The sequence below is a fragment of the Agelaius phoeniceus genome, chromosome 20, assembly GCF_051311805.1.
Source record: "Agelaius phoeniceus isolate bAgePho1 chromosome 20, bAgePho1.hap1, whole genome shotgun sequence".
NCBI classification, from domain to species: Eukaryota; Metazoa; Chordata; class Aves; order Passeriformes; family Icteridae; genus Agelaius; species Agelaius phoeniceus.
In genome coordinates this window covers 3,767,775-3,794,543 of record NC_135284.1, presented here as the reverse complement: position 1 = coordinate 3,794,543, position 26,769 = coordinate 3,767,775, and the positions used below count along the sequence as shown (strand labels likewise).

Genomic DNA, 26,769 nt, shown 5'->3' with positions numbered 1-26,769 from the left:
CCCTCTCACCTCCCAGTCTCTATGCCAGGCATGGAGGCTCCCCAGTCACTGATTTACCCAGTGAGCTCAGCTTGGGAGCCAGGGGGTGTTTGGAACGCTTGAGTGCCAGCAGGACATGGATGTCAGAGCCACCTAGAGACGTGCCTGTCTAAAACCCAGCTGAGCAGGACAGATCCCTGCCATGGGGTTGTTTTGGCTGGTGTTGGAGCTCAGGAGGGGCAGTCCAGAGCAGACACAGAGCTGGCTGAGCTGGGCACAGAGCCAGTCCCAGCTGGGTGGTGCCAGGGCAGGGGCAGCAGTCCCAAAGCTGTCCCCATTCCACCCACAGCCCCTGGGAGCTCCTGGGGAAGCATTGCCAGGGCTTCTGGGTCTCTGGGCAGCCTTGGCTGTAGGGATGCAGCCCCAGCTCTCAGAAGGGGCAAGGCCAGACCATAAATCACAGAGTGTCTGATGCCACCTGTAATTAGCACATCCCTGGGCCATCCCCACCTCGTCCTGGGCGCTTCCGACCCAGGTGCCCATTACAGGCTGGGAGGTCAGCGGGAACGCCCACCCAGCCCGGCTGCCCCGGCCCCTGCTGATTTATCACCGTGTGCTGGAGAGATTTATGGGCTGAGATGGGGAGCAGAAACGTGTTGTGAGGCTCTGCTGGGCCCGTCTGCCTGACAGATGATGAAAGAGCAGTAATTATCTGTCGCCACACATAGATCAGGCCATTCATGGCCGTCCCCAGCCTCCAGGAAGGGGTTTGGCCCTCGGGCACTCCCCACCTCCCAGCTGTGTCACTCTGGACTGGAGCACTGCTGAGTGCTGGGCACCTGCCCACTGTCACAGCTCTCACGGGTCCCTCATCCCAAAGGGGTGTTTGGGGTGTGCACCCCTGACACTGCTGCTGAGCCTCAGCTCCTGCAGGGAGCCCTGGACTGGCTGCCACATCCATCCAGCAGCCCCAAACTGCTGATGCTTCCATGTGGGGGCTGCTGGAGCCATCTGGGAGCTCACTGGAGGTCAAACCCTGATGGGCTGGGGGGGCTGCCCAGCTCCTGGCACTGTCCCACCACCATCCACCCTCCTTGGGAAGGCGGCACCAGGAGGAATGGATGTGCCAGAGCAAGGCAGGGGAGGGATGAGAGGCGGGACAGGCAGGGAGGTGCCCGTTCCTGGTGACAGGGGGAGGAGGAGGAGGCGGCTCTTGCGACACTGCCCGCGGGCAGATAAATAGGGTGCTTTGTTCCTGCTGGGGCACGGCCAGGTGGCACACGAGACACGGGCTGGTGACTCATCCATGCCCAGGCAGCCACGCTGCAGGGCACAGGAGGAGGCAGGGACGGGCACTGGGAGGCCTGGAGGCGCCTGTGGGTGAGATCCCTGCTCCAGCAGGAGGGAACAGCCCTGCCCTGGCACAGGTCAGAAAGCCACATCCCGTGGGGCAGGAGTGAGCCACGGGCACGTGCTCAAACACAGCACATGCGGCAGGCAGTGGGCAAAAGGCTCACCCGGGCCTTCACAGAATCCCAAAGTTGTTCCAGGTAGAAAAGCCCCCCTAATCGAATCCAAATGTTAACCCAGCACTGCCTTGTTACCATTAAACCACTAAATGCCACATCCTTGTTTTTTGAACATTTCCATCACGTTCCTGAGCAGCCTGCTACAAAGTCTGACCATCCACTTTTCCTAATATCCAATTTAAGCCTTGAGGCCATTTTCTGTTGTCCCGTCCCTTGTTCCTTGGGAGTAGAGACAAACCCCCACCAGGTATCACACTTTTCAGGGAATTGTAGGCCTCCCATTGCCCACCACAGGAGGCTGTGCCTGCTGCTCCATGTGCCAGGAATGGCTCATCCATCCTGAGACCAGCAGGCCTGGCAGAGTTTCACTGGCCAGAGGATGAGGATGGGACACACAGAGCTCTGCAGTGAAGGCCAGGGCACGTGGAAGGCACAGGAGCAACTCCATGTCACAGGAACCTTTAAGGCTCAGTCGTTCCTAGCTCGGGAATCTCCTGGAGCACGTGGGATGGATTCTGGCGTTAATTATCACCTTGTAACTGCCCTGCGCTGCCGGCACCGGGCACTCCCTTACCTACATCCCCGTGCCCGCAGCTCGTCGGGGAGACCCGGAGGGGGTACTAGGAGTCTGTGAGCTGCAGGAGCGCAGCACCCGCGCCCCGCTGCTGTCTCCATCCCATCCCATCCCATCCCATCCCATCCCGTCCCGTCCCGTCCCGTCCCGTCCCGTCCCCTCCGCCGCTCCCCGCCCGCTCCCGCCGCAGCCGGGGCCGAGCCGGGGGGCGGTGGCAGCGCTGCCCCCGCCCCGGCGGGGCCGAGCCGAGCCGAGCCGAGGCGGGGCGGGCCGGGGGCGGGCACCGACGTCAGGCCCCGCGGCGGCGGCGGCGGCGGCGGCTTCGGGGGGCGGAAGGCGGCGGTACCGGGGGCGGGCGGGTGGGTGGGTAGGGGGAAGCCCGGCTCCAGGGCGGGGGATGGCGGCGGGCGAGGCGGCCCGGGCGGACTTCGCTCGGCACTGGCAGGCGCAGTTCCCGGGGGAGCCGGCGCCCCGCATGGAGCTGGGCTCGGTGCGGGCCATGGAGCGGGAGCTGGAGCGCTGCCGCCGCCACCTGCGCCGCCTGCAGCGGGCGCTGGCCGAGGAGCGCTTCAAGGTGGGGTACCTGGAGGCGGCGCTGGCCCGGGCCCCGCCGCCGCCCGCCGCCCCCCGGCCCGCGGGCAGCTCCCCGGAGGGCGGCAGCGCCGGCAGCTCGGACGCGGAGGACGCTTCCTCGGCAGGTGGGTGAGGGGGAGCCGTCCCCACCCCGCGCCCCCGGGGACCAGGGTGTCCCCAGGGTGTCCCCAGGGTGTCCCCAGCCGGCCCCGCCGCACGCTCAAGGGCGAATGTGCACGGCCGAGGGCATCCCCGGTGCTGCGCTCCTCCCGTGCCGTGCCGTGCCAGGGTAAAGGCAATCCCGAGCCCCTGTGCCATCCGTGCCACCCGGCTGGTGCGGCCCGTGCTGTGACTCGGCACAGGAGCCCCCGCGTGTCCCCAGCACGCAGCCAGAAGCACTCCATGCCGAAACGTAGTAGACGATGCCCAAAGTCCTTCTGCCATCCCCATGGAACGGCTAATGCCAGCCCTTGTGCAGCCCCTGACCAACCACTAAGGTCACCCCAAGCCTCTGCTCCTCCCTGTCCCACTCCCGGGGACATCCCGTGCCAAGGCCCCGTCCTTGGGTGGGCGAGGAGGGAGGGTGGCTGGCCAGCCCTGCAGCTGGCTCTGGCCAGTCCCCTGCAGCTGGCTCTGGCCAGTCCCCTGCAGCTCTCGCTGATGGCCCAGTGGCCCACGAGCCACCTCTGGGGCCGGGACATTGCACAGGAGTCATTTCCTGGCTCATGGGAACACCTCTGCTCAGGTGACACCCTGTGACCTCCTGCGGGAAAATCCTGGAGGCTCTAAAGCAGAAGCATGCCGGGGTGGTGACACGTCCCGGGGCGTTTTTCTAGGTGGATTGAGGACAATGATGTTTCGCAAGTGCCTGGCTGCGTGGTGGCACTGGAGGCACAGCCAGCTCGCGCTGTCAGCCGTCACACTGTCCTACTTCCAGCGGCCTGGAAGTTGTTATTGCATCAGCATTAAACCCGGTTCAAACACAGTCCTGGCAGCTAGGGAATGTCACTTTTAATGCTGCTAATTCCACAGCTGACTTGAGTTAATTTTGCTCTTGCTCGATTGTTTGGGGTGGTGGTTTCCCCCTGAGGCCGTATCGTGCTGGTTCAAGATTGCCTGGAGAGCAAGTGCTCTGATGTCAAATTATGCTTAATATTTAGTTCATTTATATTTATTGCATTAGTCTGCAGTGCTGGAGGAGGTTTCCACTTCACCTTCCTGAGCTGCCTGGAGCTGAAATGTCCAAAGTATGTGGCTGCTCTCGGTGTTGTCACCGTGCTGTGCCAGGCTGCACGTGTGAGTGTTTGTGCTGCTCTCCAGTCGGCCGTGGGAGCCTGTGCCCAGGAACAAGGACCTTGGGAATGCTGCCTCCAAAGGGCTGCTCCAAGCCCCTCTCCAGCTCCCAGCAGCAGGCATGGGCTGTGGTTCTTGGAGAGCTGCTCTGTGGCTGAAGTGGCTCGAGTGCATCGGAGCGACCAAGCGCAAATCTTTGATTTACATTCAGACCTGTGTTTTGTTTATGTCTGGGTTATGCTCCTGGATGTTTCCAAAGCCAGGATGGTGCAAGGCTGCTCTCAGGTCGGTGGGTGATGTTAAAGGGGCTTTCCTGAAGCACAGCACAAGCCCCTGAGAGTCCTGGCTTCACAACTTGGAGGGGTCCAGCCCTTTCCAGTCTTTTGGCAAGACTTTGAAGTCCAAGGTTGCATCAGCTGTGGTTGAATGTGGCCTCTTCCTCCTCCCCTAAATGGATCTTCCTCAGGGTCAGCAGCTCCAGCACTCATCAGAGGAGGAAGCATCCCCCTGCCCCGTGACAGGGCTGGGCTCTGCATGGAGGGCTGGGCTCAGCCTTCCCCAACCTTGTCCCGAGCCTGTCCTGAGCCTTTCCCAGGCATCAGCATTTTCTTTGTTGGGCGTTATAAGGGCCCCTGTGTGCTCTGCCTGGGCTGACATTTAAGAGCAGAATTTGAGAGTGCAGTAGAGGTGTGCAGTCATTGCCTGGATCCCCCTTTCATGGACTGTTGGTTAACCCTGTGCTCCTGTTGTTTTCTTCTCACTTCTCTATGTTCCAGATGCAATTGAAAATTCATGATTGTGGTGTTGTTTGCTTTTCCTGACAGCACTCTGGTGGTGTGTAACCTGGTTAGTGCTGTTCTCCCTGGGTCCCTCAGTATTTTAATGTGAATTTCAGAGCTTAGTGCTGCTGTGGCTGTGGCTGAACGCAGTCAGTCCCCAGCTGTATCAACCTTGGGAAGCACCCTCTGGACAGCAAGTGAAGGAGTGTTGAATATCATCTTTATGGGAATTACCAGGGAAACACAGTGTTTTCCTTTAAGTAGCTTGTGATTAATCTGATTTAAAGGGAGGAAATCTGCAAGATGCCCGTCTGGGGCTATCACACCAGAGCGGCGCGTGTGACAGCCAGATACACCATCCTGGCATCTGAGATAGCGCCTGTGCCAGCTCTCCTGGGACCAACAAAATCTGAGCCTCAGTGAGCAGATGGCTCAGAATGAAGCGTGGAAAGGGCTGAAATTCCCCTCATCTTGGCCGTCACCTGTCCCTGTGGCTGAGCACACAGCTGGCCTCGCAGCTGAGCGTGCGCGGAGCCGGGGCGCAGCGGGCTCGGGCTGGCTGCTGCCTCCATCTCCTGTTTGCCACGGAGGGATGGAGGGCTGTGGGCTGGTGGCAGCCTGGAGAGGGTGAGCTGAGCAGGAGGAGGTGCTCGTGGCCGAGAGGAGGATGGGGTGATGCTCGGTGGAGATGCTGTGTGCCCGCAGCCAGGTAGCGCAGAGGTGGAAGCGACTCGGTGCTGGGTTTCCTCGCTTTGTCCTTGGGAAGCAGAGAAAGAGGCTGGCTTTGCCATGGAGCTGAAGCTCCTCTGGAAGGCTGTGGGGATTGGGAGCCCCTGAGCTGCCCTGTGCAGTGCCCTACACGCCACAAATATGAGCTGTAGGGTGGGGAGCGTTGGCATAGCTGGAATAGTCCGTGATGGCGTGAGCTGGTGGATCTGGTTACAGCAGGATGCTGAGGCTGTGAGATGTGCTGTAAGTGAATCCCCAGCCCTCTGTTTAGCTGGAATTACAGTTTCTCTCAAGGAGAGATTCTGGAGTCACGTGAGCTCTTCTCCTCACTCTGCTGCACTGCCTTCCCTGGTACCTTGGGAAGGGGAAGGAGCTGCCAGCTGCAGCAGGTCCTGCCTTGGAGGGTGGTGAGCACAGAAGAGGGAAAGGGACCCTGGAGCATCTGGAGTTCCTGTGGCATTGGCCACCTCACCCCTGCATGCCCAGCTAGGGGCATGGGTGTCATGCTGGGGGCTCCTGACATGATTTGAGTAAAGTCAGGGCTTGTTCTTGTTACTCCATCCCTGCTTGTGCTGCTGCTGCTGCTGGTGTGAAAGTGGCACCTCTGTCTGTCCCAGAAAAACCCCCTGCAGCTGTGGAGGTGATGGGGCAGCTCTGTCCTGCTGTCCCAAGCTGCACTTAGACCCTGCTTTTTCCTCATCCCTTTCTTGGAATATTCTGCAGAAGCAGAATGGAAAATAGTGAGCAAAGTCCAGAGCTTGTCCTGGTGCATCTCCTTCTGCCTGGGGCAGGTCATGGTGTGCAGGAGGGGAAGGAATGGTGATTCCATAGCCCCAGGAAGGTAAAATGTTGCATGGTCTGTGCATCCACCTCCCCTCCTTTAGCACCTGGATGGGATCTTGGCATCAAATCAGGGAGGTGCAGTGGGGGCAGTTGTGCCTCCCCAAGAGCCCATCTACCACCTCTGTGTCCTTGTATTTAGTTTCTAAATTTTTACTTTGTTATACTCCCCCATTGTTAGAAAGGGCTTGTTTGGCTCTGAAGAGGCTGGAAGTTCCTCCTCTGGCCAGGGCAGGCCAGGCAGAGTCTCAGTGTTTAATTTTAGCTGTTCAGGCAAGGACAAAACCACAGAGTGTGTGTGTGTGTGTGTGTGTGTGTGTGTGTGTGTGCCTGCTGGGGACCTTTGAACTGTCTCCATCTGCTCTGGGGCCCGGCAGCATTTGGGGAGGTGATTTCTCTCCACAAACCCCCCTGGTGGCATTGTGACAGCAGCCCCTGAGTGACGGCAGGCTGAGAGTGATGCTGCCTGAGCTGGGGACTGCAGGGTTAACTCTGGAACAGGTTGTCTCTGTTAAAGATCATCAATAAATGTAAAGTTTATGAGGCTGAAAAGCCTTTGAGTAGAAGAGTTGCAGTTTAAAGCTGTAGGTGGGAGCAGCAAGTGCTGCTTGGGCAAATAGTGAAGGGCTTGTAGAGGAGCTGCAAGAGCAAAGGGGAGATCTGTGATCAGCTCTGCCTGTGGGCACCATCATGGCAGCAGCAGCTGCATCTTCTGGCTGGGGGAGCAGCCCTTCCAGGTGCCAGGGCCCTGCAGAGAAGCAGGAAGGGTGCACAGAGGTTTGGGGATCCCTGTCTGTCTCACTGGTGCTTCCCTGGCATGGCAGTGGTTCTCTCATCAGCACAGAGATGCCAGCATCCCCCCTGGAGGAGCTGGGTCTGGATACATCCCTGTGTTCTGCCAGCTGGGCACAGCCCCACTGGCTGGGTTTTGGCCCCCAGAATTTGGGGCAGAGCCCTGAGCTCCCCAGCTTGGCAGCATTCAGGGCTGGGCAGTGGGGCTGGGGATGGAGTTTGCCCTTCAGTGCCAGCGGTGCCACGGGCTGTGCCCACCATGGGGATGAGCACTTGGGCATGGAGGAGGCCCCAGGCTCACAGGGGCTGGCTGTGGGTGATCAGCAGCCCCAGGTAGAAGCAATGGCAGCAGCAGGGCAGGCAAGAAATCCTCATTAGGTGGCTGGATAGAGCCAGAAGTGCCCTGCGGGGCCTGCATACATTTGCATTGTAAGGCCATTGAAATCTGGTTGGGGTTTGTTTTCTTTCTGTTTCCCTGGGAAGACACTTCTGTGCATGGAGGCTCTTTGTTCCTCGGGTTCCTCCTCCCCTCCTGCCCACACTTGGGATCCCAGTGGATGCTCTGCTCTGTCTTCTGCTGGGTGCTGTCTGCTGTGGCAGTGATCACAGGGAGAAGCTTTGCTCTGTGCTGCCAGGGAATTCATATTCCCCCGGGTTAGAGAAAGGAGCCTGGGCTGGCCAGGGCAGCTCACTCAGTGTCCATCCACCCCAGAAAGTGGCACCTGAACCCCCTTGGTTCATAGCATTGCTGGATTTTCCTCCCGCTGAGGTCACCGGGAGCAGTGGCTGGGAGCCAGCCCGAGGGAACACAGGGAACTCACCCCATCCCCAAGGGACACCTTGGAGCAGGCTTGGCTTTCCCACCCCGAATGGCTTGGTCAGTGTTTGCTAAGCAGGATAACTGCTGTGTGTGGATCAGGAGCAGCAGCACCTCTTGGCTGCCTTGGCTGTAGCTGGATCAGCCTGGCCAGCCTAAGCAGAATCCCAGAGAACTCCTGCAGATCTGCCCCCAGATAAATCCCAGCTGTAAAGTTCAGGGATTGTTTGGAGATCTGGCAGATAGGGAGACCTTTGTGCTGGGACGGGGCTATCTGCCATGGACAGTTCTTGTTCCATAGGTGATTTTTGTTCTGAGGCTGTGAACCAACACCTCCTCTTCCTCCTCCACAGCTCCTGTGCTGGGGGGCAAACCTGGCCCAGCCAGCTCAGCACCAGGGCTGGGGGGAGAGGAGCAGCTGGGGGCTGTGGCAGACACAGCCACAGCTGCCTCCCTCTCAGTGCAATAGCTGGCCCAGGCCTTCACCTGGAGGAAAAGGTTTTTTCTGACCAGCCACAACCTTTCATTCCTTCTCCATCTGGGTATTCTGAGAGGCTGGGTCGGTGCTGCTGTAGCTGTGTCTCTGCCCTCCTCCCCATGCTTGCTTGGCCCTGGCACCCTGCCTGGCACTGCCCTGAGGCCAGGATGCTCCAGGTGACCTCCCTGTTCCCCAGGCACCTCTCAGCTGTGCCCCAGTGAGCACAGACCTCAGGGTTTCAATTCCACTGGGAACTGATACAGGAAGAGAAGTTCAGTGCTGGACTGAGGGCCCGCTGTGCTCCTTGGCAGGGAGGCTGGAAACATTTTCATTTATTCCTCTCTGCAGCCTCTGGCAAGGGGAGAGCAGCTGCTCTGCACCAGCGAGGGTGAGCCTGGACCTGCTGAGGGCCCAGCAGAGCAGGCACTGGAGGAGCTGGGGGAGCCAGGCTGTGCTCTGGCATCTCCCACCTCAGCCCCAGGCTGGAGAGCCTGGAGAGCCTGCCTGTGTTCCTGCCATGGCTTCAGCACACAGAGGTTTTCCCTGTCCCAAACCAAAGCACTCTGGCTGCTCTTGCAGTCCTTAACTTCTTTAGCCACTTGCATGGTGCTCCCCAACCTCAGTCTCCTGTTTTGCTCTTCCTGTGGGCAAACACTCGCAGTGCTGGAGGTGCAGGTGGCTCTGGAGCTGCTCTCTGGGTGCCCAGCAGCAGCCCTTGCCCAACTCTGGGCAAGCCCTGGGGCTCCTGCAGCTCCCGTGGCTGTGACTGGAGGACTCTTGCACAAGAGGCCAGAAATAGCGAGGCGTGGGCAGGCGGGCAGGGGCTGGGCAGATGCCAGGCAGACAGCCAGACACCAGGCAGGCTGTGCAGGGCTGGCTGCTGCTGGGGAGGGATGCTGGAGCTCAGCTTCTCCCAGCTCTTGCCGCAGGGATGCTCCCAGCTGGAGCTGGGGGCGGTGGCGGGGGTTGAGAACACGGTTGGCAGCATCTCCTCAGCCAGGACTGGGCTCTGTCACCCAGGGCTGGGGGTTGAGAACACGGTTGGCAGCATCTCCTCAGCCAGGACTGGGCTCTGTCACCCAGGGCTGGGGGTTGAGAACACGGTTGGCAGCATCTCCTCAGCCAGGACTGGGCTCTGTCACCCAGGGCTGATGGTGGTGCCAGGCTGGGGTGGGTGCTCCCCCCCAAACCACAGGGAGAGGAGGAGGGAGGTTCAGCTGCTTTGCAGGTTTTGAGGTTTTTTTGTTGTTGTTTTCGCAGAGGTGAAAAGAATATGGAAACCAAAGTAAAAATACCCCCCAGGAGTTTGGTGGGGCTGGTTGGTGTGGTCTGTGCAAGGCCACCTGCCTGGCTCAGTGGTGCAGCACAGGGCGGCCCTGCCTTGGCCTTCCCAGGACACTCACCCAGCTGTGGGGAACTTGCCTGCCTGGTCCTCCTGGCCGTGGCACTGCCAGGACCTGCTGTGTGCTGCCAGGCTGGGGAGGGCTCCAGGAGCTCTGGCAGCTCATCCAAGTGCTCAGCTCATGGTCTGCGTTGGATAAAGAAGCAGATGTGCAAAGGGGGCATGGAGAGGCTGGGCGGGAGTGGCCAGGAAATGTGTCTGGCTGAGGGAGAAATGTGGAAAAGCCCCTCCCTGCCTGTATGCAGGGAGCTGTGCATGGAAAACCAGCTGCCCCCACGGCTCTGCAGCCATGGTGCTGAGGATGAGCAGCTGCATCTTGTGCTGGTGCTGCTGCAGGGCTCCCCAGGGCACCAGCGGACTGTGGTTTCCTGCCATGAACAAGGTTGATGCTCTGAGCTGAACCACCACCACCTTCCTGGCTGAGCCTCGGGCTCTGGGGGTGCAGGGGTGGGTGTGGGGTTTGCTGTGGAGTGTGCAGGAAACTCTCCATCCATTAAGGGGCAAAGTGAGGACAGGTTCAGCTTGAGCCGAAGCAGGAGTTGGTGGGGGATGGACAGCAAAGGCTGTCACACGGTGGCCACCCTTGTGTGCCTTGGGGACAAGGGGAGTCTCAGCTCCCCAGAGCACCTGGGATGGAGCAGGGGAAGGCAAATGGCAGCTGTAGGGCTGCACCCTGACTCACAGCCCGTGGGTGCAGCAGGCTCTGGCTGTCCTTGCCATGCCAGGGCTGGATGCAGCCTCCAGGTGGGCAGGGCTGTGCTGGGGGCAGCAGTGGCTCCTCATCCTGGGTGCCAGGTGCCAGTGGCTCTCTGTGCTCCAGCCATGCTGAACCACAGCTCTGGCATTGCTGTGCTCCCCTCACAAAATGCTGCACCGCGCCTGTCACGGACATCCCTGGCAGTGACAATCAGGCGGTGGCAGTGCAGGGTCCCCTCAGGTCTCCCCTCCGCGTCCTGGCACTTCACACTTTCACACTCCGCCTTCCCCGTGTGTCCGGCAGAGCATTGTCCCTCCTGCCGGCTCCATCTGGCAGCGGGGCCGCTCCCGGTCCGTGCCGACCGCGGGCAGGACGGGCCGGGGATGGTGCCCGGGGATGGTGCCCGGGGGTGGTGCCCGCCCTGCCGGGCACAGCCTGAACCAGGGCACTCTTTGCACTTGAACGCTTGGCTGGCGCCCTGACATATTGGGGTTGATGACTCTGGCACTTTGTATTTTCCTTTGGCTCCTTTGCGGCCGGGGAGGGCGGTTTAACCCCTGCCTGCCCGCGTCCTGCTCTGCCAGCCCCAGCTGTGTGGGGCAGGGCTGCTCCCGGCTCCTGCAGGCCCTGGCTTCCAGAACCAGGGGGAGCAGGGCTGGGAAGAGCAGGGCTGGGAAGAGACTGTGTCCTTCAGCCTCAGGTATTTGAGGGGCTGGGGCGGTTTTGCTGTGAATTTGGCCCAGCATCCCCAGGTCACAGCAAGGAGGTGAGACTGTGCTGGAGGGGGTGATGGAGCCAACTCCCCCTTTCCCGCCCGCTCTCCTTGGGGTGCCCACGCTGCTGTGCCACCACCATCCCCTCCTCATCCTCATCTTCCTCCCCCTCCTCGCCGGTCCCCAGACCCCTGCGGAGGGTCGGCGCGGCTGCTGCGTGCGGGGGGACGCCGAGCTCGGCTCCCCCCGGCGAGGCAGGGGCGGGAGGCGGGACGCGCTGCCATTGCCAGGCGGCACCTCCTTCCCTGGGCACCCTTGGCAGGAGCGCGGCCGTGTGCCCGTGTCCGGCTCTGCCATCAGCCCCCGCCCGGGCCCGCGGCCCCCGCCTCCCGCCCGCCGCCTTTGTTGTGCGATGCGAGCGGGCTGAGCGCCGGCACAGCGCTGGGAGCATGGAGCCGCTGAGCCACCGCGGCCTGCCTCGCCTCTCCTGGATCGACACCCTCTACAGCAGTACGTGCCCTGGGCTGCCGGGGGGGCGCGGGGGGCCGGGGCTGCCTGGCCCCTACCTGTTGTGTAACGCTGCGGCGCGCTGGGCAGGGATGCTGCGCTGTCCCGGGCGGAGCCGAGCCCGGCCAGGGGCTGCCGATGCTGCCAGGGGGTTGTGCTCCCCTCCGGGAGCATCCCGCATGTCCTGGTGGCTCTGTCCGGGCTCTGTCCGGCGTCCCCCAGGCTCTGGGGGCTGCATGAGCAGGGTGGGTGGCGGTGCTCCCAGCTCGGGGGGTCGCTGAGGCTGGAGCAGGTCATTCCCCGCAGCCGGCACTGCCCGCGGGGGTTTTGGGGATGGGGATGGTTTTTGGCCGCAGGTCCCATCGCTGTCCCTGCGCGGCGGTGGGAGGGCGCCTCTCCCTCCCTGCATCCCTGCCTCCCTCAGCCGTGATGCTCGCAGCGAGCTCCAGGCGCGGTGCCGGTGCTGTGGCAACGCGGTGTCGGTACCGGGGGCTGGCAGCCGGCGGGGCCGGGGGCGTCCTGCAGCAGCCTGGGGGTGCGAACCCCCCCGATCCGACCCCAGGGACGGGCGGCAGGGAGGAGGGAGCCCCGGGGCCGGTGCTGCTCTCATGGCAGATCCAGGGGACGAGGGGCTCGGTCACAGGGTCCCCGTGGTTATTTTGGAGCTGCGGGGGCATCCCGGGGTGGGGTTTGGGGCGCAGCGTTGGGCTCGGAGCCTGGTGCTGGTAGGGCAGCGGGGTTTGGCTGGTGCGTGGGAAGGCGGGATGCTCCAGAGCATGCTCCATGCATGCATCTGGCATCTGCCATGCCCTGGAGGCAGCACGGGCCGCCGAGGGGCACGGTGGGCAGGGCTGAGCCCCCGCCCCAGGTTTTCCAGCCCGAAGCCTCTGATGTCCACAGCCAGAGGGCACATCCAGCAGGGATGGGGGCTGGGGTGGCTGTGCAGGGGTTTGGGCTGGAGCCTAGGGGCCACATCCAGCCCCAGCCTCTGCACCCTCCTTCCCATGGCTCTGCCATCCCAAACCCTGCTCCTGCTGCCCTCCCCAAGGCGTGGGGGAGGCTGCTTGGCATGCCCATGTTTTGGGGGATGCAGGGCAGGGTCCAGCCATCATCATCACACTGGGCAAGGCAGTGGTGGTGTGGAGGAGATGCTGTTATGTTGAGCCACCCTTTAGCAGAGGCCCACGGAGCAGGTCTGAGGCCAGCTCACACATCTGTGTTGTCATGGTGAATTTTCACCCAGGCACAGGCAAACCGTGGCATTCCCCCAAAATCTCACAGGCTCTGTGTGGATGTTGGGCTTTTCTTGGAAGTGGGGTGGAATGGGTGAGCACTGGGCTGTGCCCACACGCTGACAGGGTGTCGGGGAACAGCACGTGTCCATCTGGAAGTGCCACCCTGGGCTGCTGTGGCTGTGCTCTGTCCAGGCTGGGCAGGAGCAGCTGCTGCCCTTGGCTGAGCTCCCTCACGGGGGCCATCGTGCTGCCAACAGCCTGGGCCAGCCTGGGGAGATGTCGCAGAGCAAAAACATTTTCCTGGGGAAAATGATCCCTCATGGGGATGTGTTCCTGGCCTTGTCACCCTGCTGGGGCCGTGTGCCAGTTCACAGGGCCTCTGCCCTGATGGGTGTCAGCATCCCTTGGTGCAGTGTGGGCTTGGGTCCAGCTCAGGGCCCTGGGGCTGTCTGTGGGCTTGGGGCCACGAGGCTGTTTCAGATCAGGGTGTCCTTGTCCCCCAGAGTGGCTCCCCTGGGCCAGGCTTCCTCCCTGCCCTCCGTCTCCATGCCTGGGGTGCAGCAGGAGGATTTCCACTGCTGCTAAAAATCAGGAGCAAAAATAGCTCTGGGTTTTGGCACGGGCACAGAACAGGCTGCAGGGGCAATGCAGCTGTGGGGGAGGAGGGAGGGAGATGCTGGGTTTGGGCTGCCTGGGTGGCACAAGCACCCCACAGGCAGGGAGACACAGGGGACAATCTCTCTGTGTCCCCTTGCCCATCAGTGTCTCCTTTGCCTGTCCTGGCTGCTTGGTGGTGCTTGGTCCCCTCCCTGTAGCAGCTTCTGGGCTTGCTGGGGAGGTTCCTGTGCCCAGGCTCCCCAGGTGAGGCCCCTCAAATTCTGCACAGCCTCGGGTGGCACAGCTGGAGCTGTGGGGACGTGGCTCTGTCCTGGGGCCAGCTCAGGGTCCCTCTCAGTGTGTGCCTGTTGGGCACTGCCTGTAGATCTCGTGCCCAGCTCTGGTCTGGGGCTGGGGTGTAGATCAGCTCCAGCTGCTACCAACAGAGCCAGGTCACTCCTGCATCCCTGCAGGCCCTTCCCTCTCCGTGCCACCTCCTTCCCTGCACTGCTGCAGGTGTCACCTCCCAGGGTCCCCAGCTGCCTCATTAACGCTCTGTTCCTCATTACGTGGATGCTGATGAGCCCCACCTGGGTTGCCAGCACTGCCACAGTGACAGTGCCACTCTGGGTGTCCCTGTGGTGAATCCTGGAGCTGCAGACCTTGGCTGTGGTGGAGGGAAGGCAATGGCACCTGATGGTGATCATCAGCTTTGGCTCCTCTCTGCTGCCTTGGCTCCCCCTTAGAAAAGGAGCTTGGGGGAGAGTTTGGGTTTCTGTGGGGCATTCCCAGCCTGGGGACAGTCCCTGGTTGAGGGCAGCTCTGTGGGGTGGTGTCCTGGGGAGTGGCCACCATGGGGGACACCAGTGCTCATGAGCCCTGTGCTGCTGTGCTCCTGGACGGTGCTGGAAGCATCACAGCTGAGATCTGTCCAGGACAGGAGAGACCATGGACAGCCCACCATGAGGAGGCAGAGCAGCTTAGAGCCAGGGACTCTTTTTTCCTGGAAGCTGAGGACCAGGGAGGTGCAATCCTGTCAGCTCCTGGGTTGAAGGTGGGCTGTGGTGGCTCACTGAGGGATTGTCATCAGCTAATTGCTGAAGAAGTAAGGCCTGAGAGGGGCTGTGGTGTCCTGGCAGAGACGGGGTGCATCTGGCCCATGTCACAGCTCTCCTCCAACCCCTCTCAGGTGCAGGATGGGACTCCCCATCCATCCCTCCCCACTGGCACTGGCAGGGCTCCTGGCCTGAGCACGCTTTGCAGCGCTCTTTGATTTAAAGATTTATCCCCTTTCCCTAGGAAGCAGGATGTAAGATTAATGTGCTGAATGGTGTTGGTGGGAGCCAGGGGAGTCCTTGTCCAGGATGGCCCTGGGGACATGGAGTGGCAGTGGTGTGGGGTTTGGTCTGGGGTGGCTGCTCTGACCCCAGTGCACCCCGTTGTGGCCAGGTTATCAGCTGGGCTCTTAGCTGGGGTCTCCCCAGTGTCTGTGCCCAGGAAGCCTGTGGGGATGTGGCTTCCAGGGATCCATGGGGCTGCTGGATGGGAGGGCAGCAAGGGGGCGGTGTTGGATGAGCCCCCTCCCTCTTTGGGAGCTGCCGAGGGGCTCCTGGCCGCTGCCTTGGGGTGAGGGGTGCTGGGTGCACCCCACGGCCGCCCCTGCAGCAGCCGGGCTCCCTTCCCCCTCCCCTTTGTCGGCATCTCGGGGCTGCTGCAGCCTCTTCCCGCCGCCACCGAGCCGCTGCCGTTCCCATGGTAACCGGTTCGGATGTGCCCCGGGCCCCGCTGCGCCCCAGGGCCCCTCTGCAGACCCCCCCCGCCTCCCCGCTGGGGCTCTGTCTCCCCCAAATTCCTTCCCCTGGGCTTGGGTGATGGGGGACTGTGGGGCAGCGTGGGGCACCCAGAAATGGGTGCTGTTCTGGCGGGGGGGGCCTCATCCTGCGCTGGGAATGAGCCCCCATCGGGGAGGGAATACCCAGTTCATCCCGCGGGGGTGGCACTGCCCCCCGAGCTGGGCATCCTGGCATTTCCAGCTCCGAGCAGTGTGGGCACGGGCAATGAGGAGGACGGCGGCCGTGGCTGCCAGCCCAGCTCGTCTGTCCCCGGGGGTGGCACAGGGATGATGGCACAGGGATGGTGGCCGGCGGGCAGGCAGGGCACAGCCACTTGCATGGGGCTGCAGCGTCTGGCAGAGCAGCTGTCCCTGCGCAGACGAGGCCGTCGGGCCTCTCGGTTCCGTGAATTATTCAAATATAGGGAAGTGTGTCGAGCAGAGGATGCCTGCGGGGCCGGGGATGCTCGCTGTGATCTGTGATGTCTTCTTGCCTGCTTGGCTGAGCAGGCAGCGGGGCCGGCCTGGGCTGGCCCTGAGTGGCCCTGGGACGCGGGGTCAGCACAGGCTGGCCCGGGTGGCCGCGGTGCCACACGGTGTCCCCGAGCCGTACCTGGATGCTCACGGCCACCCCTCTCTCACCCCGGCAGACTTCAACTATGGCGCGGACGAGTACGACGCCGAGGGCAACGAGGAGCCCAAGGCGCTGCCGGAGGGCTCGGAAACCATGCCCTACATCGATGAGTCGCCCACCATGTCCCCCCAGCTCAGCGCCCGCGGCCAGGACAGCGGGGACGGTGTGTCACCCACGCCCACCGATGGCCTCGGCACAGGGGTAGGTGCTGGCGGCGGGGTCTCGGTGCCAGCCGCGTTTGTGGCGCTCTGCAGCTGCTCTGACCTGGCAGCCCAATTTCTGCCGGCTGTGGCAGTCTGGGCTCCAAGGAGTGGCAGTTCAGGGGGTGCCATGCCCGTGGGACACGCCGGTCCCTGTCCCGCCGTGACGGAGCCGGGATGGGATGGGCTGGCCGGGGAGAGGGTCCCGGGTCGGGAGCGCTGGAAGCGGGGAGTGCCGGGTCCCCAGCCCCGGGAGCCCTTGGGGACCGGGCACAGCGGCTCCGCCGGGCTGCCGGCTCCATCTAGTGGCACTCGGGGACCAGGCGCCAGCAGGGCTGGGGACACAAGGTGCCCCCCCTCGCTGTGCACAATTTCGATGTAACCCCTGCTGTTCGCAGCGCATCCTCGGGAAGCGCTCTGGTTTTCCAAAAGAGGAGGAATGCCCGGAGAGCTGCGGGGCGGGATCCAAAGGGAAAAAAGTGGGTTTTTTTTCCAGAATGAAAGTTTCCATGAAGCCCGGGAGCAGTGGGGTCCAGGCAGGCCCCTCGGGGTTGGTGCGGGGAGCAGCCGCACGGCCCCGGGCTGGGGGATCCCCCGGCGCTGCCGCTGCCCGCGCCGGGAAAAGCGAAGTTTTATTTTTGTCATGGAAAGAGTTAAGCTCCTGACCCGGATGCTGAGGCAGAAGAGGGAGAGGTGTGGCTTCCTCCTCAGGGTCGCCCTGCGCAGCATCGCCGTCTCAGCACCCAGCGCCCCTGGGGAGGGAGAGCAGCGTGCTGCCCTCTGCCACCGCCTCCCGGGGCTGTCTCTGAACCGCTCGGGCTCCCTGACCCCCCAGCAGAGCCCCTCACCCCAGCCCTGGCACTCGGTGCTGGGCTCTGAGCCCCGGGACAGCAGGGACGGCAGAGGGTGGCTCTGGGGGACAGAGCTGGGGGGAGATGCTGGCACGGGGGTGTCCCTGAGGGCTGGCGGGGCACACTGGGTCTGGGCGCAGGCAAGGACATTGACTTGGTTGTGACAAACAGGATTGGGAAGTGTTGGAGCCTGGTGCCAGCTCTGCCTCCCTCTCTTTATCTGGAGCTGCTTGTGCTGGGGCTTGGCAGAGCTCCCTCCAATACCAGCACAGTGTGTCCAGCCCTGCGAGGGGCACCGGCTTGTGCTTGTGTGGCACAGGGTGCCAGGTTCAGCCCATTGCTCTCCTGCAGCGAGGCAGGACTGGTGGCACTGCCTTTGTGAGGGCTGGTTTGGGGAGGTTTCTGGTGGGGCATCTCGTCTTGCAGGCTCCCGGGGCAGCTGTAACCATGTCTGCAGCCTGTGACTGCTGCATGCAGACACATCTTAACCCTCCCCATCCCACCGTGGCATGTGGTCGTGGTGTGGACTTGGTGTCCCAGCCCCTGCTTGGGTGCTGCTGGGTTTGGCACTGTGGGCAGCATTCCCCTGGACAGGGACCATTCCCCACTCCGAGGACCTGGCCATGCTGGGCAGAGTTGTGGTGCAAAGGCTGAGCTGTGGCATGGATACAGGGCTGGACACGGGCTCTGGAAAGTCCCTGTGTCCCCACATCTCCCAGCAGGAGTTTGTTGCAGGCTCAGATGGGTGCAGGGAGAAGAGATGGCTCCTGTGGGCAGAGCACATGCAGCCACTGGTTCCCCTTTTGCTTCTGAGGAGCCCGGGGGAAATTGCTGAAGCAGCTCTTGCATTAGTGTCCCCTCCTCCAGCCTGCTCTTGCCTTGCCTGCCAAGGCCCTCAGTGTCCCTCACAAGCGTCACAGCAGTGCTGCTGTCCCCATGTCCCGCTGCCCCGGGGCTCAGCGCTGAGGTGCCAGCCGGTGTGGCAGGTCCGTGTGAACACACCCGGCTCGGCTCGGTGACACTGCCCCAAGTCCCCTCTGGGGCACGGAGAGCTCTGAGCCCTTCTGGGGGTGCACTGGGGCACGGAGAGCTCTGGTCCCTTCTGGGGGCGCACAGCCGGGTCCCCATGTGGCGCCCGGTGATGCTGCTGCCCTCCAAGCTCCCTTCTCGCTGGCGGCAATCCCCACGGTCCGGCTGTGCCTTCCCACGGGACACGGGGGTCCAGAGGGCTGCAACAGAGGGGATGCTCTCCTCCTGCCGGGGGGGCTGGCAGGGATCCCCTCCCCGCGGCGCTTGCCGGACCCACCTTGGGGGCGGGCGGGCGGCGGCGGCGGAGCGGCCCCACCTCCGTAGCCGGGAGAGCATTTCCTGTAGGAGCGCAGGGCGGAGCGGCGGGGCCGGCTGGGGCTGGGGCTGGGGCAGCGGCCCCTGCAGCGCCCGCGGCCCCGGGGCCGAGCGGAGCCGGCCGGGAGCGGGGCTGGCCCTGCGCTCGCAGCGCTGCCGAGCCCGGAGCCGCGCCGGGAGCGCCCGGGCCGGCGGGGACTGGACGGGGAGGCCGGAGCTGGGTCAGGCTGGAGCAGCACCGGGGATCCCATAATGGCTCCTTTCATCCCGCGCTGGTGGCCGGCGTCCAGAGCTGAGTCAGGCTGGGACAGCCCGGCCGCCTGAGCGCCTTGCCTGGAGCCTTGTGGGGTCCCCTGTGCGCCCCGCTGCCCGGCCGGCCATGGAGGAGGAAGAGGAGGCCATAGGGTACCTGGATAAAGTGCTGGAGGATGAAGATGACTCTGAGCCAGGAACCCCCACCAGCCCCGTGTCTCCATTTTCGGCCGGCGACAAGGTGGGCAGCGGGGGGACCCTGCCCCCCGAGCTGGGCGGTGGGTGTGGGGACAAGGGGCATCTGGCTGGTGCTGGCGATGCCCGGGTGTTGGAACGGCCCCGGGGCGATGCGGTGGGTGCTGGCGGGGGGCAGAGCTGGGAGCGGCGGGAGCATCACTGCGGCCCCAGCACTCCCCCAGGACTGCCTGTCCTAGGTCACGGCTGTGCCAGGCTCCAGGTGCGGGGGCTCAGAGTGGGGTGATCACCCAGCTGTCCTTGCAGGGGGGAGCAGAGCCACACGTGCTGCGGGGCGGGAGCTGAGGGGCTCAGCAGAGCCGGCACCGGATGCTCAGGAAGGGGCTGGTTTTACACTCTGACCGCTGCTCGGCTATTGGCCGGTTCCCACACTCGGCCGCCAGAAACCCCTAAACAGTCCCAAAACAGAGCTGGGGGGTGGAGCAGGGGAGACCCCTGTGCTGGCAGGTGCAGCTCAGCATCCCTCTCATGCCCACCCTGCCTGGGTGCTCCAGCCCTCAGAGGGCTCTGGCCCTGCTCTTCCTGGGGTCTCCTGCATGGGGCAGCCACAAGGCCCTGAGTGAGAGTCACTGCTCTGGGTCACAGGAGTTGACATTGTCCCCGTGGGGTGTGTGGGCCCCGAGCGTGGGTGGGCCCCTTATCTGCCGAGCTCCTGCGCAGGGCCCAGGCTGGGGAAGCAGGAAGAGCCCGTGACTAATCTGTGGCAAAGAGCCCACGAGCTCCTAGTGAATAAAAGTGGCCCCCCCGTTCACCCTCCTGCTGCTCTGTCACCGTGGCCCAGCCTCAATGGGGCAGCCTGGCAGGGTGGACACTCTGTTGTCACAGCAGCCCCCAGGGCTGGCTGATGGGCACTGGAGTGGGGCAGAGAGATGCTGATCCTCAGCCATGCCCACCTTGGGACTGTGCCACCTCCCCTGGCACAACAGCAGGGGTGAGACACGACCAATGTCCCCCCCAAACCATCCTGAATGGCCCAGAGTGACGCCCCCATGGCTCTGCTTGGCCCCTGTCTGGGTGGCAAAGCCTGGCCCTCAAGTTTTTAAGAGGAAAGGCATGACCAAGGATGGTCCAGGTGCTGGGGTGTCCATGCCTGGGCACTGGCAGAGCCTCGCTGAGGGTCTCAGAGCCCCCCCAGCCCAGCCATCTCCCTGCCATGAGGGTCACACCACAGGAACATCAGTGCTGCAGCAGACCTGGGTGCCACTGGGCAGTGCTTGCTGGGGTGGCACATCCCAAGGGAAACGTCAGCCGAGGGAAAGGGTGGTGCCACCTCACGTGGGAGCCCATCCAGTGCCAAGCATGATTTCACTGGGCGTCTCTGGACTCTGCCCTGGGAGAGTCCTGCCATGCTGTTCGCCATCCTGGAGCGCTGCCAGCGGCACCGGGCTTGTGGCCAGCCCGGAGCAGGGAGGGGACAGCAGCCAGCACAGCTCGTGGCTTTCCCAGCTGGCTCCAGACGGGCTCTGCTGCCCACCGGGCGCATGCCCACGCCTTGCCACGGAGCTCCCCTGACACTGGCAGGGATTTGTGCCCACGTGGGGATGCCAGGAATGGGCTGGTGGGATGAGGGGTCTCCTCCTGTGCCACTTGCTGGCTCAGCCAGGCTCCTCGCTGTGTTCTGCAGGGCGACCGGGATGCTGGCAAAGGCCTGGAGATGCGGAAGTTGGTGCTCTCCGGTTTCCTGGCCAGTGAGGAGATCTACATCAACCAGCTGGAGGCCCTCTTGTTGGTGAGCACAGCCCCTCCAGGGATGGATGGATGGATGGAATCATTTTTTCCTGGGTGGCTTCCCCCAGCCACATCAGCCTGAGTGGGAGCAAAGCTCCAGGAGCCACACCAGGGCCAGCTTTGCTCTTCCTGGGGTCTACTCCTGGGTTCTCTCTACCCCCATCTCACCTCCCCTGCTGCCCATGTCCCTTTTGGGGACGTATTTGTGGCCTTGTTTCCTCCTGTGGACTCGCTGACCTTCATGGCGAGACGCTGTTGCGCAACACGGGGTCACCGCCGCTGCGGGGAACTCCGAGGATGCACGAGCCTGGAGTGCCCCTGGTCCAGCTGCCAGCCTTGGCCCATCTGTCCTGGGCAGCCCTCGCTGCCAGCTCAGATCCTCCTCATCCCCAGTGTTCTCCTCTTAGCCCTCATCTCAAACTCTCCCTCCTTTGGCAGCCCATGAAGCCACTGAAGGCCACGGCCACCACGTCGCAGCCTGTCCTCACCCTCCAGCAGATCGAGACCATTTTCTACAAGATCCAGGATATCTATGAGATCCACAAGGAGTTCTACGACAGCCTGTGCCCCAAGGTGCAGCAGTGGGACAGCAATGTCACCATGGGCCACCTCTTCCAGAAGCTGGTATGCACCTTCCCTGGGTCTTGCTCCACTTGGAAGAGGAGAAGGGCTGGAGTTGTGATGAGTTTGGAGTCGTGATGCCCTCAGGGGCTGTGCCCATGGATGCCATGACCGTGCTGGGGAGAGGAGGAGAGGCCAGGTTGAAGGGCTGTGGCTTCAGCTTCTGCTGGCCAGGCACTTGTTATCTCTCTGCTGGATTTTGGAGGTTTATGGAAGCACAGGCTGGGCAGGAGCTCCACCATCCTGCCCTGAGCAGGAGCCAAGCTGGCTGAGCGTCCTGCCAGGAGGGGACAGCTCTGGGCAGTGTCACCTCAAGGGCTGCCTGACCCCTTGGGTGCTGTGGGGGGCTTCAGCACCCTGCTGGTGCCTGGCTAACCCCCACTCCCCACAGGCCAGCCAGCTGGGGGTCTACAAGGCCTTTGTGGATAACTACAAAATCGCTTTGGAGACGGCAGAGAAGTGCAGCCAGAGCAACTACCAGTTCCAGAAGATCTCAGAGGTAAGCTGGGATGGAGCTGTGCCAGTGGGGCAGGGCTGTGCCCAGGCTGTCCCTGCACAGGGCAGAGAACACTGTCCTTGAGGCTGAGCTGACCCTGTCTGCCCTGTGGAGATGCTCTCCCTGCCCTGGGGACTTGCAGGGACTGTCCCCAAGGGCTGGGCCACTGGGGCTCTGCTGGAGGGCTGTGCTCTTTTGGGCATTGCAGGAGCTTGTCCCCACCTTGTGCAAGCTCAGGTTGGGCTCAGCCTGTGCTGTCACCAGTGCTGGGCACCTGTGGCTCATCTCCTGCTGCCTGGAGCTCTGTGCCTGGATCCCCTCCAGAAACTGGACCTCCATGGCTACAACCTGGGCTCCCTGCTCCTGTTCAGCTCGGTGGCATCAGCACCATGTCCAAGCTGCTGGGCACAGCCAGAGCTGCTCCCAGCCAGGCAGGAACCCACACTCCTTCACCCAGCACCCGTGTGTGGCCTCCAGCAGGGCCAGGCTGGGGCCAGGGGGTGCAGGAAGGGTTGGGGGGACCCCATGACCTTGAGCCACGACCTTCCCCCCACCCCAGCCCCCCGGGATGTGCTGATGGGCCTTTCCCTCCCTAGGAGCTGAAGGTGAAGGGCCCCAAGGACTCCAAGGAGAGCCACACGTCTGTCACCATGGAGGGTACGGCGGGCATAGGGAGAGGGACGCGGGGAGGGGGATGCGGGGAGGGGGTCGCATCCTTTTGTGTGCGCGGGTGAATTTCCGAGCCCTTTGTGTGCCTGGAGCCGGCGGGGAGGGGAGGGGGGGGTCACAGGCGGCTCTTTGGGATGCGGGGGGCGTGCGGCAGCCCCCCAGCCCCTGCCCAGCGCTCCTCCCCGTGCGGAGCGGCCGGAGCGCTGCCGCAGCCGGGCTGAGCTGCTGCGATGGCTGCGCGGGGCCGGGGCTGCCATGGAAATCCTCCTCATTGTCCGGCTCTGCTGCAACTGCACCTACGGTGAGGCGAGGGGGGCGGCTCCGCTTTTGGGGTCCGGCAGGGAGCGGTGCCGCGGGGTCTGTGCCGCCGGGGGGGTGGAGGCTGCGGTCGTGCTCTGCAGGGTGAAGTTGGGAGCGTCTTTGTTCCAGGCTCGGTTGAATCATCTTGGCTCCGGCACACGCAGCCACGCGCTCGCTGTCCCCTCCGGGCATGGATCGTGCCAGTGATGGGACAGACGGAGCTGCGGTGGGCAGGGGGGTGCCGGGCTGCGGGACCCCCCCGTGCGGGCTGTGCTGTGTGGATGGTGATGGGGAGGGGTCCCCGTTTGCCCCGGCATCGTGGGGCTGGGAGGAGAGGCACTGGGCATCCCTGCCTCTGCTGCCTGTGGGTCCCAGGCTGGCTGGACTGTGGGCACAAGGAGCCCCTTGCTCCTCTGTTGTGCTGGGACCACCCCTCCAGGGGCTCCCCGGAGCTTTGAATGTTCCCGTAGTGATGGCAGCAGGAGGGTCCATCCTTCCTCATGGTGGAAAAGGGGGGGCACCCTGCCTGTCACCTTTATCCCAGAGCAGGGTTCTGGCTGGCTGGCACAGAGAGCAGGGCTCTTGTTTTACCCTCTGGCATGGAGCTGGGGGGGTGCAGCCTGGCATCATCACCTGCTGAACAGAGACCCCCTGCTCACCCTGTCTCAGGGCTGGGGGCCATGGGGCAGCCCCCTCTGGAATCACAGGGATGGGAACCCCCCATGAGTCAGCCCAGGCTGAGGAGGTGGCAGCTTTCCCTCCTCTCCCATGGCCCAAAATCTGGCTGCTCTCAGCCCCGGCAGTTTGGGGAAGTGTTCCAAAGTGAAGGGAAACCCCAGAGGCATCAGCCTGGCTGGAAGCAGCCTGGGGAGACATGAATGTGGCCATGCATGGGGAGCAGCACTGTGAGTGGGCTCTGTGCCTTTGCCTGCCCAAAGAGGTGGGGAGGAGGAGAAGGGTCTGTCTGCTTCCACTGAAATGTGCCTCTGAAGAGCCTCTGGGGCTGTTTCCTGCTGGGAGGGTGTGTGGCAGGAGAAAGGGGGTGTCTGTACCCCCTGTGTGTGTTGTGTGGTTGTGTGTGAGGCAGCTCTGCCCTGGGTGAGCCCCACAGGCAGTCAGGGGGGCTGCAGGCAGGGACATGGGGCAGGGCTGTGGGGCTGAAGCCTTGGTGTTCTCTGTAGGGTGGGGGTTTTGCTGCTGCTGGAGCAGCCTGGGCCCCCTTTGCAGCCAGGGCTGCCTGGGGTGGTGCAGAGGGGTGGGTACAGGGTGTCCCATGGCGTGGCAGAGCTTGGTGAGAGACGGGACCCAGCTCTGAGCAAAAAGGGAAACTGAAAAAGCTGCCGAGGGTGAGGAACGGCTCTTCCGCTCCTCAGCCACCGCACAGCAAGTGTGGGTGCAGCCCTCCCGGGGAGGCCCTGCCTTCAGGGGGCTGTCCCAGCCCTGTGCTGCTGCAGGTGTGGTGGGACATCCTGTCCCCACCGCCCAGGACTGCACACCGGCCTGGCTGTGCCTCCTGGTGCCCCCAGCACAGCAGGACACGGGGCGGTGGCAGTGCTGGCTCCCCCTGCTCCTGGCACTACCACCATTGTCCAGCTGTGCAGGACAGAGCTCAGATGCTTGCCCTGGGCATCTGGGCTCCCCTGCTTGCCCCTGTGCTCGCTGTGACGGGTGGGAGGGGGGCCAGGGCTGCAGGCACAGGTGGCTGCTGACACTCTGTCTCTCCCCTCAGCGCTGCTGTACAAACCCATTGACCGGGTGACACGGAGCACCCTTGTCCTGCACGTGAGTGTGACACCAGGGCCACGGGGGTGGTGGTGGCCTCTGTCTCTGCTGCTCCTGGGGGTCTGCAGCTGTGGGGAAGTGCTGATGAGGGGTCTCCAGGTTGCGGGATTTCAAGCTGCTCACCTGTGCCTGTCTCCTTCCAGGATCTCCTCAAGCACACCCCAGCTGACCACCCTGACTACCCGCTGCTCCAGGACGCCCTCCGCATCTCCCAGAACTTCCTCTCCAGCATCAATGAGGACATCGACCCCCGGAGGACAGCGGTCACCACCCCCAAAGGCGAGGTGAGCCTGTGGGGTGGGCAGTGCCTGGGCACAGGGTGAGGGCTGAGCCCTCTGCCAGCCCCCTGCCCTGAAGAGCTCCTTAGTGCCTGGGTAGGAGTTGGAGAGGCTCCTCCAGATACAGTTCCAGGTAAAAGGTCAGGGCTCTACCCGGTCCTTGCTGCTTGCTGGACATAGAGGACATGGACCTTCCCATGCTCCTGGTGGCTGAGCCACAGAGAGGGACAGGATTGTTGGCCTTTCCCCATGGATTGGTGGTCTTTGCTCCCTGCCTGCTCTCATGGCAGCCCCTCTGGCCCGCAGACCCGGCAGCTTGTCAAGGATGGCTTCCTGGTGGAGCTGTCGGAGGGCTCGCGGAAGCTGCGGCACGTCTTCCTCTTCACCGACGTGCTGCTCTGTGCCAAGCTGAAGAAGACAGCAGTGGGGTAAGGAGGGCGCTGGGCGCTCTGCCACGACCCCCCTGTCCCTCACTGGGGTGGGAGATGAGCCAGGGAGGGGGTCAGGCGTCAGTCAGCACCCGTGCCCTGGCTGCAGGAAGCACCAGCAGTACGACTGCAAGTGGTACGTGCCCCTGGCCGACCTGGTGTTCCCCTCGCCGGAGGAGTCGGAGCACTGCCCGCAGGTCCACGTCATCCCCGACCACGAGCTGGAGGACATGAAGATGAAGATCTCGGCCATCAAGAGCGAGGTGCAGAAGGAGGTGAGAGAAGGGTGTGTGTGACAGTGCTCACAGGGGTCTTAGGATGAGGGAAGAGACGAGGATCTGACTCCATGTTTCAGAAGGCTTGATTTATTATTTTATGATATATATTATATTAAAACTATGCTAAAAGAATAGAAGAAAGGATTTCATCAGAAGGCTAGCTAAGAATAGAAAAAGAAGGAAGGATAACAAAGGCTTGTGGCTCGGACTCTCTGTCTGAGCCAGCTGACTGTGATTGGCCATTAATTAGAAACAACCACATGAGACCAATCACAGATTGGTTGCACCTGTTGCATTCCACAGCAGCAGATAACCATTGTTTACATTTTGTTCCTGAGGCCTCTTGGCTTCTCAGGAGGAAAAATCCTAAGGAAAGGATTTTTCATAAAAGAACACCTGTGACAGGTGTGGGACTTGCTCTTGGGGTGGGTGCCTTGCTCTGGATCAGGGCTGGGTCCTGGGGCACAGGGGCACCTCTGGAAGGTCCTCTCTGCTCCCCGTCTGCAGAAAGCCAACAAGGGGCAGAGCCGCGCCATCGAGCGCCTCAAGAAGAAGATGTTTGAGAACGAATTCTGGCTGCTGCTCAACTCCCCTGCCATTCCCTTCCGCATCCACAACCGCAACGGGAAGGTGAGGAGGGCGGGCTGGGGCTGGGGCCGGGCTCAGCCCTGCCTGCACACAGCCTGCCACATCTCCTCTCTTACAGAGCTACCTCTTCCTGCTCTCCTCCGACTACGAGCGCTCTGAGTGGAGAGAGGCCATCCAGAGACTGCAGAAAAAGGGTGAGGTTGGGGCTGCTGAGGTGCTCCTGGGGCTCCTGGTCACCCCAGAGGTCCTATAGGATCCCAGCCTGGTGCTCTCCAGTCTCTATGACCAGCACTGGCTGTGTCCCTCTGAAGTTTTTGTCCTCTCCCAGACCTCCAGGCCTTTGTGCTGAGCTCAGTGGAGCTGCAGGTGCTCACAGGATCCTGCTTCAAGCTGCGAACTGTCCACAATATCCCAGTCACCAGCAACAAGGACGGTGAGTGGCCGCTGGGTCCTGCTTTGCTCGGGATGATGCTGGCAGGACTCTGGGGGCTCTGCTGTGCAGGGGACAGCTTCCCACCAGGTGGCACTGCTGGAGCAGCGTCGGGCTCCCAGGCAGAGCAATCCCGGCTGCAGCACGGGGCTGCTTTTGGGCTCTCTCCATCCCACACCGTGGGCTGGGCAGGAGCAGTGTGCCCAGGGTGAGACCCAGCCAGCCCCACTGGGAACCTCCCCCAGGGCTGTCCAGCAGCAGGAGAGCTTG

The 26,769-nt window shown here is 63.0% G+C and overlaps 1 protein-coding gene across 3 annotated transcripts in view; it reads left to right on the top strand.

The window, feature by feature from the left end:
* Positions 1 to 2,462: 2,462 nt before the first annotated feature.
* Positions 2,463 to 26,769, top strand: part of ABR (ABR activator of RhoGEF and GTPase) — a 37,739-nt gene continuing 13,432 nt past the window's right edge. Inside the window, exons 1-13 of one of the 3 annotated variants that reach the window (XM_077188768.1) lie at positions 2,463 to 2,780; positions 16,016 to 16,200; positions 20,526 to 20,630; positions 21,068 to 21,253; positions 21,642 to 21,749; positions 22,343 to 22,403; positions 24,445 to 24,497; positions 24,641 to 24,781; positions 25,082 to 25,203; positions 25,313 to 25,478; positions 25,989 to 26,111; positions 26,188 to 26,263; positions 26,398 to 26,502. In XM_077188768.1, the coding sequence (XP_077044883.1) occupies positions 2,480 to 2,780; positions 16,016 to 16,200; positions 20,526 to 20,630; positions 21,068 to 21,253; positions 21,642 to 21,749; positions 22,343 to 22,403; positions 24,445 to 24,497; positions 24,641 to 24,781; positions 25,082 to 25,203; positions 25,313 to 25,478; positions 25,989 to 26,111; positions 26,188 to 26,263; positions 26,398 to 26,502 (1,732 nt within the window). In that variant the 5' untranslated portion in view covers positions 2,463 to 2,479. Of the gene's footprint in view, positions 2,781 to 11,460; positions 11,706 to 16,015; positions 16,201 to 18,431; positions 18,888 to 20,525; positions 20,631 to 21,067; positions 21,254 to 21,641; positions 21,750 to 22,342; positions 22,404 to 24,444; positions 24,498 to 24,640; positions 24,782 to 25,081; positions 25,204 to 25,312; positions 25,479 to 25,988; positions 26,112 to 26,187; positions 26,264 to 26,397; positions 26,503 to 26,769 lie in introns of those variants that run through there. The other 2 variants (XM_054646949.2, XM_054646947.2) reach the window with 2 other exon arrangements.